Consider the following 14509-nt stretch of genomic DNA (forward strand, 5'->3'; position numbering starts at 1 on the left):
AAGATCATGAGTGTCACCTACTCCCAGACATTTGTATTTGATTTGCATACTCAGACTTCAAATCATCCTTCTTGTTTTCAAGCCATGACATCGAAGGTCTGGTTGTAGCTCTTTCAGTCTTCCTTGCCTATTCTTAATGTGTGGAAAAGCTGCAGAGTCAAAACTGGATTTACACCCTCAAGATTTAGGGCAAGAGAATTGCAGCAATTGGAGGAAGTTCTCTAGAAGAAGCCTCTGGGTGCTCTACATCTCTTTTACACTGTTTAACCCACACAAATTGAACACAGCAGACCTGAGAATCAGGGTCAAATTTACACTTCTAACTCTTACAAGTAAATGTTTGTACCTTCTCTAGAGCCTCTTCAAAACACAAGGGAAAAGTAAAAGAATTTTACCGTGCTTGATATTTTGGGGTAGTGAGTTCCAAGGTTTAATTATTTGTTGTATGAAAAAATACTTTCTTTCATTATTTTAAAATTTCTACTCTGCTTCAAGCAATTCTTCCTGCAAACCTGCATCACATCCTGCCTCAGTTATTTCTCTCTGAAGGTAAAGTTTATCTCATCTTCTCATACAGGAGTAATTTGATATTTCTAATCAGCCTTCTTAGTTTTCTGTCTAAAACGCATCTGGAATTTCAACTAAAGACTGATGGTCAGAGCAGGCAAGAGTGCTCCTGATGAGAAGTGCTACAGAGGCACTATGCAGCTGCAACCTCTGAGCACTGTAAACACACCATCCCTTGTGGAGTACTTCACAATAATTCAGCCATCTGGTGAGAAAGTAAGAACAATTTTGGCAGGGTCACCATTCAAAAGAAAAAAGGTAACTTTCCCACCCTGTGTAGATAAAGCAGGCTGACAGCTGCTACTACCTGGACATGTAGAAATAATTAGAGCATAAAAAGGTGCAAATTCCCTGTGAGAAAAGAATGTGAATATGATCCTTGTCATTTTCTGGGTTGTCTCTGCTAAGTTGTATTTGAGTGTTGGGAGGGCTGTCTCTGAGTAATTTTGGAGAATCATGTTTAGTATAGTGAAATCCAATGGCTAAAGGGGTCAGTCTAAAGTGTTGGGGCATGGAGTGAGGTATTAACAGTCTGCTGAAGATGCTGCCCCAGTAGTTCCCAGCCTTTGGGTCATGTATTCTTTTTGCAGGCTCTTTTTCTGTCACTGGAAACTCCAAGTCAAATAAGAAGAATGCCTTTGTCTTTAACTTATATGAAGGAGATTGCTAAATGAGAATCAGATTGGGTTTGATATTTCAAAAAAGTTAGCAGAGTGATGAAAAATAGCTGTATTGATAATTTTTGAAAAGAAATGGTCAGCTTTATTCATTGCTACTTGTGGGGTCATGTTAAGCACCTGGTGAATTGAATTTGTTAAAACACGTATGAATCCTGAAGTTTTCTGGAATTTTACAAACCATATTTTTCCACTGAAAAGTCCTACTGGACAAGGGTTATTCACAGAAAAGCCTGAAGTCCAAAAAATGCTTTAGGATCTTACTGATTTCAGTCTGAGAGATTAAAAGTATCTGTTAACAAAATGTAATGGACTCAGATTTAGTTTCCTTGACTGTTTTCATTGTTTCATCAAGAATCTTAAGGAATATTGTGTGATATTAGCCACTAATTTTAAAAAGTGAAGAGATTATGATAAATGTTAATCTGAAAATTGTTTGCAATATCTCTGTGAATAACACTTTTTGAGACAAATATGAAGACAGATTCATTCACAAATGACACATAAGCAGATAAATGGGATAAAATATCATCTGATACTGTTTTAACTAATACCGTATTTCTGATGTTATTTTTACTCTCTCAAAGGATTGACCAACTTGAGAAAACTTGCAACCATTAAATTGCAACATGAATTAAGGACAGATAACACTGAAGGAAAGTCATCCCTGATATACCATTCCATGCTTTAGACTAAATATCATTATTTAGTGTAATTATAATAACTCTAGGCAAAGCCAATTGCCCAGGCAATTGCCCAAATAATTCAAGCATATTAGCCTTGTCTGCTCCATCACAGACAACACAGAGCATCATTGAAAAGAACATCTCCCAGAACAAAACTTTCTTGAAGACAGCTTCAGATTTATCTCCTTTGATCCTATATCCCCCCCCCCCCCCCCACCCCCAATTAGGAGACTGGTCATATGAAGTCTAGTATTGAATAAGGGAAGCTTTCCTTTTTCAATTCCCTTATTTGGCTGAGTTAAAGGCTTGAGAAAATGAAAGGCATTAACTGTTTTTTTATTCTCTGCAGACAGTAAGAGCACTCTTGAACAACAACAGCACAGTCACTGTTCTGCGATCAGGCTTGCATGCCATCTTCAATGAGAAATCACTGGATGTGACTAAAAACCTCTTTCAAGACAAGTTTAGAAATCCAAAGAAGCGGCAGAAAAACATACAACTAAAATGTAATTAATTTTTTGTATTTATTGTCTTTCCTCTTAAGTGCTAGCTTGTCATTGTTAAAGGTCCAGCATTTCCTCTTGTTTATTCCTGACATCTGCCTTACTGGGAATTACAGTCTTCCTGTAACCTGAAGGGCTAGAAAAGAGCCAATAAAATTGAGAATCAAGCATGAGGTAATATCCTCCTAAATTTAAAGGTTAAGAATTAAAGGCTTTTGGTTCTGACTCTCAAAGCTTTTTGTGACAGCAAGAGTGGGCTTTGTGTTACTGAATTATGTATTTTCTAGAAGAAGGTTGACAAGCAGGGATATTTTTTCATGGTTTCTTTTAACAGGAAAGATGTTTTCAATCATTGCATTTTCCTGTGTTATTAGTTGAAGCACACAAAATCAGTTCTTGTGGCCAGATTTTAAAATACTATATGCTGAATTGGACTAGGCCTTTTAGCTTTGGTGTCCTTTTGCTGTATTGTGGCCTGTGGGATCAATGTTGTGCTGTAAACAATAAAATACACAATTTGTGTGCAGCTGTGACATAATGACTTGACAGATTCATGAAAAGGAATTGAATGGCAATTTAATTTTTAAATTAATGGTCTGCCATTTAAAATATTAGGAAGAGACAGGCAAGTTGGACTAGGCTGTGCACAGAGCTAACTGGTGGAACCCCAGCTGTTTGCTCCTGGTCCATCACCAACTCCTGCACTGACAAGGGATTTGTCACAGACTTTCTGTGACTGCTTTCAGTAGGAATAACAACTTGCCTGCTTCACAGAACCATCAGGAGAACCATTTCAATAATATACATATACATACTAAACCCAAAACCACTGCATAGAACAATTATTACATTTTTCCATTATATTATTGATAGTCTTAGTTTTCCCAAGGTGGTTTTATTGGATTCTCTGTTTTCATTGCTTTTTCAAACTGTCATTTGTAATAAGCAAGTTTTCACTGAACTTATCCATATGCTTTCTTGAAGGAAGTAGTCTCAGTAAGAAGAGTATAAATTCAGGGAAGTGCAATTTTCAGGGAGGTGCAATTTACATTTTGGCATTGGGTGGTAGGTGCCAGACTTTTGGGGGAACAATTGCACTGATATGTGGCAACATTATCCATATTTCTATTGGTCTACAGAATATTCTTAATTTTCTGTTATTGTTTTAAAATTTTTTTCTCCCTTCAACAGCCAGATCTTTTTTTTCTCCCTTCAATAGCCAGATATTTTTTCTCAACCACCTAAAATCTCAGATAAATAAGTTAGCATTGCCTCTAACCAAATTTCAGCTTTCTCATTGGGACTGTTTTTTCTTGCCACTTTTGCCACCATGACTAGGTCAATGCAGTTATGCTGGAAATGGACATAAACATGAATTCTGACTGATTTCAAAGTAGGGTACTATTCCTCACTAAACAAGTGGTATATTAATCAAAATGCTAGGAACAGATGTCTTAATCTATTTTAAGGTAAAGATAAAAGAAAAAAAAAAGCTTAAAACTGCAGAAACAAACCAAAAGGCAGGCCAATCGCTTCAAATAATGATCTCCCTTCTGTATTTCACAGGTTTGAAAAACTTCATTTCTTCACTGGCATCTTCCACAGATATTCAGGATCTCCTGAGCTGTTTGTCTTCAGATCTCCAGACTTTTGTTATTAAGGTATAAAATTAATAATTTCAGAATAGAAGGAGTGATCACATCATTTATCCTGCTACATGCTGACTGTCACTAGTCTGCAGGAGCTACATTGTACACTAGCAACCTGACCAGACTGCAGATTTGCATAAATACAATTTATGCATGCTGTGGAAAAAGGGAGAATTAATTGACATACAAAAATTCCATCTGTGCAAACAACTACAAGCATATTTCTGTGCACATATCCACTCTAGTGGTTTCAGTATCTGCTCTCATTTCATAGACACATATTATCATAGCCCCTAATAAACCAAAATTCAGAAGTAATATGTTGGTATAAAGGAAGAGAACACTTCATGGTTCCTTACATCCTTGTTTCACCAAACTATTGACTTATAGCAAGTACTAAGAATTTCTAGTAGAAAGTTTCTAGCTCTTGAGAAAGATTCAAGTATGACCATCCTCACATATGCACCTTTCAATAGATTACCAATTCTACCACCCCTCTATGTTCACTGACTCACAATTTGTGTCACCATGTTGGTACTACTGCTGCATTTGGTTGGTTACCATAACAATTAACTTGGGTTTGGGTGGTACTTCGTGTTTGGGATTTTTTCTACTTTCTGAAGAAGCAGAGTAAACTGTGTTTACTTGGCTTAATTATTTACTCTTATTTTTTTATTTTTAAATGAAAGATAGTACTTTGCAATTCTGTAGTGCCTCCATATTACATAACCCTTAGCTACATCATGGGATGGCATAGAGAAGATGGAGTGGGACTTTTCCTGGGGGTTCACAGTTATAGACCATAAGGCAATAGACACAAGTTGCAGCAAAGAAAACTTACAATAGATACAAAGAAAAAGAAATACCATTAGAATAATTAAGCATAGGAAAAGGTTACCTAGAAAGGCTGTAGAATTTTTATCCAGGAATATTCAGAACTTGGCTGGACAAGGCCTGAACTCTGCTGGCCATGCTTTGGACAAGAGATCAGAAGAGGTAATATCCAAAGATGTCTTTCAACCTAAGACATTTTAGGATTTTAATAGAAAAAGAAAAAATTCTTGTTGCTTTTTTCACCTTTGTATGCAGTTTGTACAGGGAAAATGGTCTGTCACACAGAAAGGAATTCTTTTAACCAACTTTATCATAAACCATTTCTTTTTCTTTATCTGCAGCCAAGCAAGAGTAAAGAGGCATTTAAAGAGCAGGCATCAGATTTCATGTTGAAATGGAGCCTCCTACTGAGCAATGTAGGCAAGATTCTGACCATCAACAGGACAGACAGTTTTGGTAAATAGGATCTTTGTGACTCTAATTTGATATGCCCCATTTTGACCTGAGATGGCAGAGGCAACAGATCCAAAAGTACCTAAAAGGGGCCAAAGAGAGCTGGTGATGTAGTGACAGGACAATAGGGAATGGCTTTAAACTGAAAGAGAGCAGGTATAGACTGGATATTAGGAAGAAATTCTTTACTGTGAGGGTGATGAGGCATCAGAACAGTTTGCCCAGAGAAGCTGTGGATGCCCCATCACTGGAAGTGTTCAAAGCCAGGTTGGATGGGGCTTGGAGCAACCTCTGGAAAGTGCATGGCAGGGGGCTGGCACTAGATGTGCCAACCTTCCAATCCAAACCACTCAGCGTTTCTGTGATTCTATGATTTCAACTGACATAAATGTATGCAACATTTAATAGAGGCATCTCTTCTCCTGCTCCTTTCCTTTTATCACCATTCTCCTGGTGATGTGGCTAGCCAGGTCAGGGAAATGAAATGATTGCATTTTGAGCAAACCAGTTCTCTGAGCAAAACTCTAAGATGAGCATAAGAGAGGAGAGTATGAGCATGCAGCTGTAGATGGCAGGAAATCCAGGACTCCCTCTTTTGGCAGAAGTTGTAGTTTGTGGGGAAACAGGGAACAGGGCCTGGGTTATTTTTCTCTCCATCTTAGGCCTCTGAGCTGTCAAACATCAAATCCATCATACAGCAGTGCAAGGTGGGAGAAGGGAAGGAACTGTGCAGTTGTGTTCACTCAAAGAAGCTTGAAGTGATACAAACATGTCTTAAATCAGTCCAATCTCTACCCCAATTGCCTTTCTCTTCACTTGTAACACCTTGCAAAGCTGCCATTTCTGCAGAAATGTACTGTCTCCTGTGAGTTGCATCTAATCCCAAACTGTATGAAATGCCTTTTAGATTTCCAAAGGAGCACCTTCATATTTTTAACTCTTCTGTTGGATGCAACTCCATAAAAATAGCCAAAGAAAACCTCATTATTTTCTTTGAAATGCCCCTTCAAAACCACGCTTTCATGTGTTTGCTATAAATACATAGTAAACGGGTATGTCAAGGTTGTTGCCTTTTGTGTTCTTCAGTATTCTTACCCCATTAATGCCTGTGCTTGTGCATGTATGAACACACTCTTCTTCTGCATCAAGCTGCTGCCTTTTGCCTTCTGTTTACTTGTAAACTGTCTGGAGCAGGATCAGAGATTTGTTCTGTGTCTGCAGGGAACATAACACAGTAGGGTCCCTCGTCCATCAGCTGCTGCATTACAGTAAGATAATCAGTCCTTTCTCTCTCTCCAGAGGAGTTCTGCACAAAAGTCTCCAATGTTACATGCAATATTTTTGGCAATGAATAAATTGAAAATGCATTCCAAGAACTGCATTGAAAGTATAATGTTTATTGAAATCTCCCATGATGATGAAATCCTCTTCCCTCTTTCACCACAAGAAGAGTTTAATGAATTGCCTCCCTGTTCTGAAGTTGTGTGGATGGATAGGATATAATGGATGAAGCACATCTCTTGGTCTGCTGTAATTAGTTTGTTAAACTAATTGCAAATTACATTTTCGCCCATTTTATGACAGTTTTCCTACTCTACTTCAATAACACTAAAATTGAAGTTATTTCAAATATGAGAGAGTTAAAATTATTTTTTAATATTTTGCCATGATGCTTCAATAATTATCTTTCTTTACTCCTTGAGATGTTGTATTCGATCTACCAATGTCCCTTTATTTTTTGCATGTTTCTATTCCTTTAGGACACTGCGTTTTAGCAGACAGGCTGAAGCAGTTCTGTTAACAAGCCATCTGGTGTAAAAGTTCTGTACTTGGGAACATTGCTTTCCAGAAATGTCTTAAATCTCAGCATTTCTTCAAAATGTGAGCTATGTACCATCCACACTGAGGAAACACAATTACCTGGGGAAATGTGTGTCATGTTAATCCAGTAACCAAAACAAATCTTACTTCTGACTTGACCTCTTGCCTTCTATGTGGCCGCATCCAGTAGACATAATATACTGGCACACTCACAACTCTCAGTTTAGGATTGACTTTCAACCTTTTCCAGCCCAGCCCCCACATGGGTGATGCCCACGTGAGATCAAAGGAGCCCTGCAGTTACCCCTGCTGTAAGGCAGCAGGGAGCAAGCGTGCTAGAGCATTCAGGGCTAATGGGACCTTACAGCTCCTTCAGCTCCATCTCCTTTCCAGAAAATGTGCCTCTACACACCTCCCTCATAGAGTTTCATGTCAGCTCATATACCTCTGTTGCCTTCCAAGGCATTCAAGGATGCACTGCCAAGCCATGGGGACCGAGTAGTGAGCTGTGCATTCTTCTTCTGCAAGCAAGTTGCTTCAACCTGGTTCCTCTTGAGAACTGTGTTTCTTTGTATTATCCCAAAAGACAAATGGAGTGGTAGCTTTGGTTTCATGCTTACTCTTAGAGAATATATTGAAAACACCTGTAAGACTGTTAGAAACACTCTTGAACTACTATTAATAAATCAATATAGTTTCAACTCCAACTATAAAAATCCCTTTCTTTGTTCCATAGGTAAACAAGTAGTTCCTCCTACTTTCCTAGTTTAAGGATCCTCAAAAGGATAAACAGCAGAAGCAGCAGCTTCTTAGACACATATAACATCAAAAAAGAGTATTTTTCATTTTTAAAGCTCTGTAAACTGTGGTGGGCATTAATATAAATTGTGATATCTCCTTGTTGATGTCCATATAAACTAGTTTGTGGGATGCAGAGGTTATGAATTACTTGATGAATTCCTATGCAGATTTATGGCATGGAAGATCTACTTTTTACAGTAAGGGCTTTCAACCAAGGTATGATTCAAAAGTCAATTGCCTCTGTGAGTCTCTCTTGGCTTTTATCACTTATGGTCCAAGCTGCAAGGTGGGCCATTTAATGTCATAGATACAACACACAGAGATGACTGTTGGAGGTTTTGCTTGGGAAGAGGTGGAATGATTTATTTGTCTAAGGGGAGAATGGGGGTAATACATGGTTATTGATAAGTCTTGTAGTAGAAGTGAAAGTGGAGAAGGAACTTGAACAGGAAAGTGAATGAACACAACTTTCCTCTCTAGTTAAATAAGGGAAAAATTGCATATGTTTAAAATTAGCAGTAGTACTTATTTTTCTGGGATATTTGGAAGTACATAATTTTGTAAGTACTGTTTGATGAGTGCTAGTCCATTACTTTGTCTAGCCTATTACTATAATGAAGCCCTTCAAAAAAGAGCACATAATAAAGATATGCAAATGAAGAGGTTGTCATAATTATCTTTGTTTTTCTTTAAACCTAGGGTCCTGGCTTTTGTTGAATATGCTACTTGTTGATTTTGCGGCTCACACTTTCCAGTCCTATATAGAAGAGGAGAAGGAAGAAGGAAATGCCTTGGTTGTAAAACAAAATGAGGTCCCTGTTCTGTGTGTTTACGAGCCCAGCCATCTCTCAGCCTGTTTTGCTGAGGAGGAGCCTCAAGCCAATGCTCCACAGACAGCTCTTGTGATGCAGAACCAGAGTAACTTCGGATTAAGCGATGCTTTCCAGAGTTCTGAGTTGTTTGGTGAACACAGCCACTGTCAGCAAGGTGAAATTAACATTAACTTAAAAGAAAATGATGGGAAATTTTTTTAAAATTGGGCAAATTAGGACAGATTGGGAGGTGTGTGGCTGATTGGGGTATTTTCTGCATGTAAAGTAGAACTAACGAAATCTAGGTTTGCATGGAGCTGTGTCCAATGTCACTGACACCTCAACTCACAAAGCATCCTCCACATCCTGTCCCCACCCCACAATGATATCAAGGGATTATAATCTCAACATCACCCACCTCCCCAGCCCTACAGGTTCCTGATTCTTTCCTTAGGTTTCCAGCAGACCTCTGGAGCTGATTCTGATTCCCCAAGTGTTGTCTAAGGAAGAGCAGTGCTGTTCTGGTGGGCTGGGAGCAGGCCATGGGCTAGCTCACAGACTGCTTGTACGTATTGATCAAAAAAGACAGGGCACAGAGTGGTCTTTCCTCCCTTTTGAGAGCACTGAGAGTCTCTCCTCCCTCCAATTATCTGTTACTTTTATCAAAATATATTAAATATCTTCAGAAATGTGAAATACTTGAGACCCTTCTACTCTTCCAGATTTTCTTGCGGTCAGCCCACTGCTCCATATTTACTAGCATAAAGTGTGACATACAGGTAGAAAACAAGATAGACTCTAAGTCTTCTAGAATACAAGGCTAAAATACAAGAACACAGGGGAATGTGGATCAAACCTCTGTGGTTAATGCAAGTGATGAATTAGACATTCAGCTGTTTTCATATTTCTCTTCCATGCAGTAAGAGTACTTGTATTATGTCTCAGATAACATTATGTTTTCCATAAAACTTTGAAAGAAAAATGTTAATGGCACCAAGACTCACAAAGAAAACTACATTTTTGGGGTGACACTGTTATAGTTACTTTATTCCCAAGAGGTATTCAGTTTCCATACACTAGCACAGGAGTGGAAATTGACTGTTTTATAAATATCTTTATAAATTATAAGGCCCTGTAAGGGACCCTAATTTTTTTTAAAGTATGCTAAGACTAGCTCACTGGAGGGGAGAAAGCAGGTACACAGAGGACAAACCAAGGATGATTTATACATGTGATGGGCGTGTTTGACAGCTTTTGTTATTTTTCAAATGTAAAATAAAGACCCATCCTGCCATACTACCTTTATGTCAAAACATAAACTGTGCTGGGTACTGACAATTTGCAAGAGAGCTCTAAATCAGTGATGGTCAGAAATGAGGAAATTAACCACTAGAAATTTTATTCAATATCTGCCCATTTCCTGTGTTCTGCACTGTGCTGCCTTTTGTATGTCCTATGCCCATTGCAATGCTTTTTGCACGAGTCATCAGACAAGGGCTTGGCCCAGGTTTGGTCTGTGTAAGTGATGTGCTTATAAATATGTACCAGTTTTGAATTTTTTGGACCTGATCACAAGAACAGAGCAAGGCTGATTAGAATGAGGCATGAGGAATCATCCCTTTCAGAATAAGAGGGGAAGAGTAAAATGTGAAATGAGGAGTATGAGGACTTGGGAGAAGGCGTGGATGAGGGAAAGACACAGTGAATGACTGAGAAAGTGTAGAAGTTTAGACATCAAATAACCCAACAGATGATGGATTCTACCAGTCCATGTGGAAGATGCTAATAACTGGGATGAAAAAGATATTCTACTAAGCACTTGTTATGTTGTGGAGCACAATTTGTAATGGAGTCACAAAACTTGAACCTGCAGCTCAAAAGGGTTTCAGGAGCTGTGAGAGAGTGAGCACTTCTGTCCACTCATGTTCTTCAGAGGGGTGGTGCTCATGCCTTGACCATTGCAGATTCTTTCTTTTGTATATCAACACTGATGCCACAGGTTGCTGAAAAACACAGTTGCCAAAAGCATCTCTATCACCCATTGCTTTGTATTGTCATCTCTGTAGATCCTCTGACAAGATTTCCATTGCATGAGGATTTTTGTTCTGTGACTTTTGACCACCAAAAATCATCATCATGCTTCCAAGGAACCATCTGTCCCTGCTCTTGTCTGTTCCCCCTTTGGCCACATGCTATTCTGTTGGGTATCTAAACCCTCAGCAGCCATAGCAGCATCCACCAGCCCCACTGCTGTTTCCTGGACCACATTTCTGCTGCCTGACATATTTCTCAGGTTTATTTCATAATTTTTGCTTTTAATTCCTTCACCTTAGGCAGGCTTGGCAGCTTTCTGCAACCCAGTGCTTTTCATCAGTTCCCATCCTCCACTCCATGCATTGCCAGCATCACACAACCTCCATAATTTTTAATCTTGTTCCACAAGGCATTGCTATTCCTTCTCTACAGCCTGTTATGCTGTGGGAAAAAAAAAAAAATCTGTTCATTGCACCTCCCCACTCAGCTCATTGAAATCAGTGCTAACCACTCGGTCTTGCTACAAAACCCTGGAAAAATATGAGGGAAGACTGGTAGCACAAAAAAGAAAAGAATCTCCCAACCTTACCCTGATAGCAGCAGCACCAATATGTGTGGCTTAGCAGATCTCTTCCTGATCTTTTAGTTATCACCTTTATTCTTCCTCTTTCTTCTCCATCTGTTTCTAGTCTTCCATTCCTAGTTGAAGCTGAATATAAATTAGACTCCTCAGCAGGGAGACCATCTTTTCCCATTTATTTTGAACAGCACAGTACATTTTTGAATCTTATGTTTAAATACAGTTTAAATAATTAATACATAGAATTAATAAATAGAGTTAATACTCTGGAAAACACAATACATTCCAGGTTGGTGGCATCTCCCGAGGAAAACACTGGTTTTATACGAAAAAAAACTGTAGAGGGCAGGGGGCAAGATAGTAGAAGATTCGTACACACTGGCTTAGCAGGGAAGTGTGGCAGATTAAATGCTATAGAGACAAACACACATAGTATGAACTGAAAATTGATGAAACCAGTGGCAGTAATGGAGATACTCTGAACAAGCCATAATCTCTAAAAGTGCAGCTCAGAGAAAATTGGCCAGATCTTTATTCTTTATCACAGAGCTTGCAGTTGCTTTCTCTCAGCATGAATAGCATTTTTTTTTCATCTAGAAAATCTCATTCTAGGTTTCTGCCTTTTTTTCACATGTTGCCAAATTAAAATCCTATTAAGCAGCACACCTGCAGTGGGTTCATCTGTAGAGCACTGTGCTGTAGCTTTTAATCCAATTCTACACCTTCATAACATACAATATACTGCAAATCAGGGCATGAAGAGACTGAGGGTATGCTATTCCTAGCTCTGTTGGCAGAGAGCAAGTCAAACACTTTGATTTGTTAAAAAGGGAGAAAAAATAGGACATAGTTAACTACTTGACTTCTAGGAATGGTAAGTGTTCATCTGTGTGGTCTCTATAAACCAGGATACAGAGATCAAGTGAAATCATTAACTAAAATGATCAAAAAATGAGAGCAAAATCATGAACCTGATTGAATTCAGTGTCAAAACTTCTGCTGACTTTAAGAAAGCCAGAATTTCAGCATGAAAAAGCAGCTCCTATCAGGAGAGAGGCTGAGACTGTGTGTCAGCTGTAAGCCCTTCTATTCATTTTCAAAACAAAAGTGTGAGAAGTGTGAATGACATATTCAAAGGGGATATGCCCTTCTGTCAGACCTTTACTGTCCTATGATGAGCCCCACTGTGTGCTTCCTCTTGTTGGGTTTATTTGATGTAAAATAAGGCTAGATATCTATAAAATACCTCAGGTTCAGCAAGTAAGAATAGAGAAGACTTTTTTGAAAGGAGGGAGAAACACGAAGAGAGAAACAAATAATTTAAAATTCCTACAATCAAAACGTTTCCATGTTTTTTTCTAATTTTCAGCATATCCAGGTAATTTCGGAAGAGAAAATTATTATATCATGTACTAAGTTGGATCTTCAAGTTGGAAAGGAAACATTTCTTACTCAAAAAGATGAAATTATATTTCTTTGCCTCCAATGAACAGCAAATCTTCAGAGAAAAGCATCCTGGCTGCAGCATTCTATATATGATAAGCCATTCTTACTTTTTGATAAAAGTTTAAGAAATACTGTTTTCATTCTCTTAAACTTAAGATTTTTTTTGAAAATATGAAATGCAAAACTGGGCTAGCAATGCAATTATTTTGTCATGTGATTTGATTTATATTATTTTAATAAACATTCAGAAGATAAAGGCTTGTGGCTTGGTTTTATGTATTTTTTGTACATTTCTGTTGTCAGTAAAGCTGAAGACCTACCTGAGGTAATCATGGTAAATTATCTGGAAGCTACAGCATAAATGAATGACTCTGTGTTAATGCTGCTTTGTGTCTATGGTGTTGAATTTAAAATTTATATATATTGTATATAAAACCTAGTACTAATTCCTGTCTTTAGAAATTCCTGCTTTGTTTACCATTTCTGCAGGATACAAGAGTCAGTATCTCACATGTAATTCTATTAACCGAAATAAAATAGGCTGTATATAATGTTACTATTTTATTATGTTCAAAACTAGGTTGTTTGGGCTTGTTTTGTAAGTAAAGTACAAGCAAAGACATTTATAAAGAGAAACCCTGGCATAAATTCATAGAAAATAGTAAATACTAATGATGAGATTTATATCTTGCATGCATCAGATTGTGTGAGGAAATTCCCTGAAACACCATGGAAATGGGGGGTTTAGCTATTTTTGAAGAGCATGCCTGCAGTGAGTTGTCTGTGCCTGGCTGCTATTTCAAGAAGGGACAACTTCAGTATTTTAAGAAGGGACATATCTTGAATCAGAGAAAAGCACTTGTCAGGAGCTTTCACTCATTTTGGGTTTGGAAATCTACATTGATTTTCTGCTAGCATCTCCATTCTTCTGTCTCAGCTCAAGCTCTCAAGTGAGAATCAATTTTCAGAAGTGTGGTACTGCCGCAGATGTAGACAGGGCCACGTGCTAAAGGAAAAGGTACTCATGTATTCAATTCTGCAGATAAAATTAAGAGTTTGGTGCCAAAATTACATTTTCTTGGAAAGTATCTTTACAATCAGAAAAAACTCTTAGGGTCTTAAGGATAATGGGTCATTATACCCATTTCCACTATTCCTTAGGTTTATATGGTGAAGGAAAAAATGGAACAGGGACTGGAGGAAAAATATACGCTAAAAATACTCAGTGTTCTCCAGTCCACTTTTATTCATAAGAGTTTCGATTCTAGATTAGATATACCTGTTCTCATGGCACAATTAAGCAGAAGTTGTATCAGTAGACTGATCTTGGAATCTGTTCTTCACAGGTAGGAAAAAGTAAGATGTACCTGAGAACATCTTTTAGATGTACCTGACAATCTTCTGACAGGCAAAGGCTTCTGAGAGATTCATTCTTCCCTGTCTCCTACTTTGAGGAGGAGCCGCTTTAAGGAACCTCTGTTCCTTAAATAATTTGCATGAATGCAATGGACGTTTACAAGCGTATCTTTTAAAGAATTGCAGCTTTGCATTGCCATATTGAAGAGGTCTACTGCCAGGAAAGGAACTGTATGCACATGTGCCTTTATTAAATTGGACTATTGATATAAACTCACATACATGCAAAT

General features: G+C 38.1%; 1 protein-coding gene across 7 annotated transcripts in view; it reads left to right on the forward strand.

Moving 5' to 3' along the window:
- Positions 1-13121, forward strand: part of RFX8 (regulatory factor X8) — a 31824-nt gene extending 18703 nt beyond the window's left edge. For all 7 annotated transcript variants that reach the window (XM_068180368.1, XM_068180370.1, XM_068180372.1 and 4 more), the window contains 5 exons: positions 2280-2436; positions 4000-4094; positions 5258-5372; positions 8691-8978; positions 12787-13121. In XM_068180368.1, coding sequence (XP_068036469.1) covers positions 2280-2436; positions 4000-4094; positions 5258-5372; positions 8691-8978; positions 12787-12833 — 702 coding nt within the window. In that variant the 3' untranslated portion in view covers positions 12834-13121. The remainder of the gene's footprint in view (positions 1-2279; positions 2437-3999; positions 4095-5257; positions 5373-8690; positions 8979-12786) is intronic.
- Positions 13122-14509: the final 1388 nt, after the last annotated feature.

Source organism: Anomalospiza imberbis, chromosome 2 (genome assembly GCF_031753505.1).
Source record: "Anomalospiza imberbis isolate Cuckoo-Finch-1a 21T00152 chromosome 2, ASM3175350v1, whole genome shotgun sequence".
Lineage (NCBI taxonomy): Eukaryota > Metazoa > Chordata > Aves > Passeriformes > Viduidae > Anomalospiza > Anomalospiza imberbis.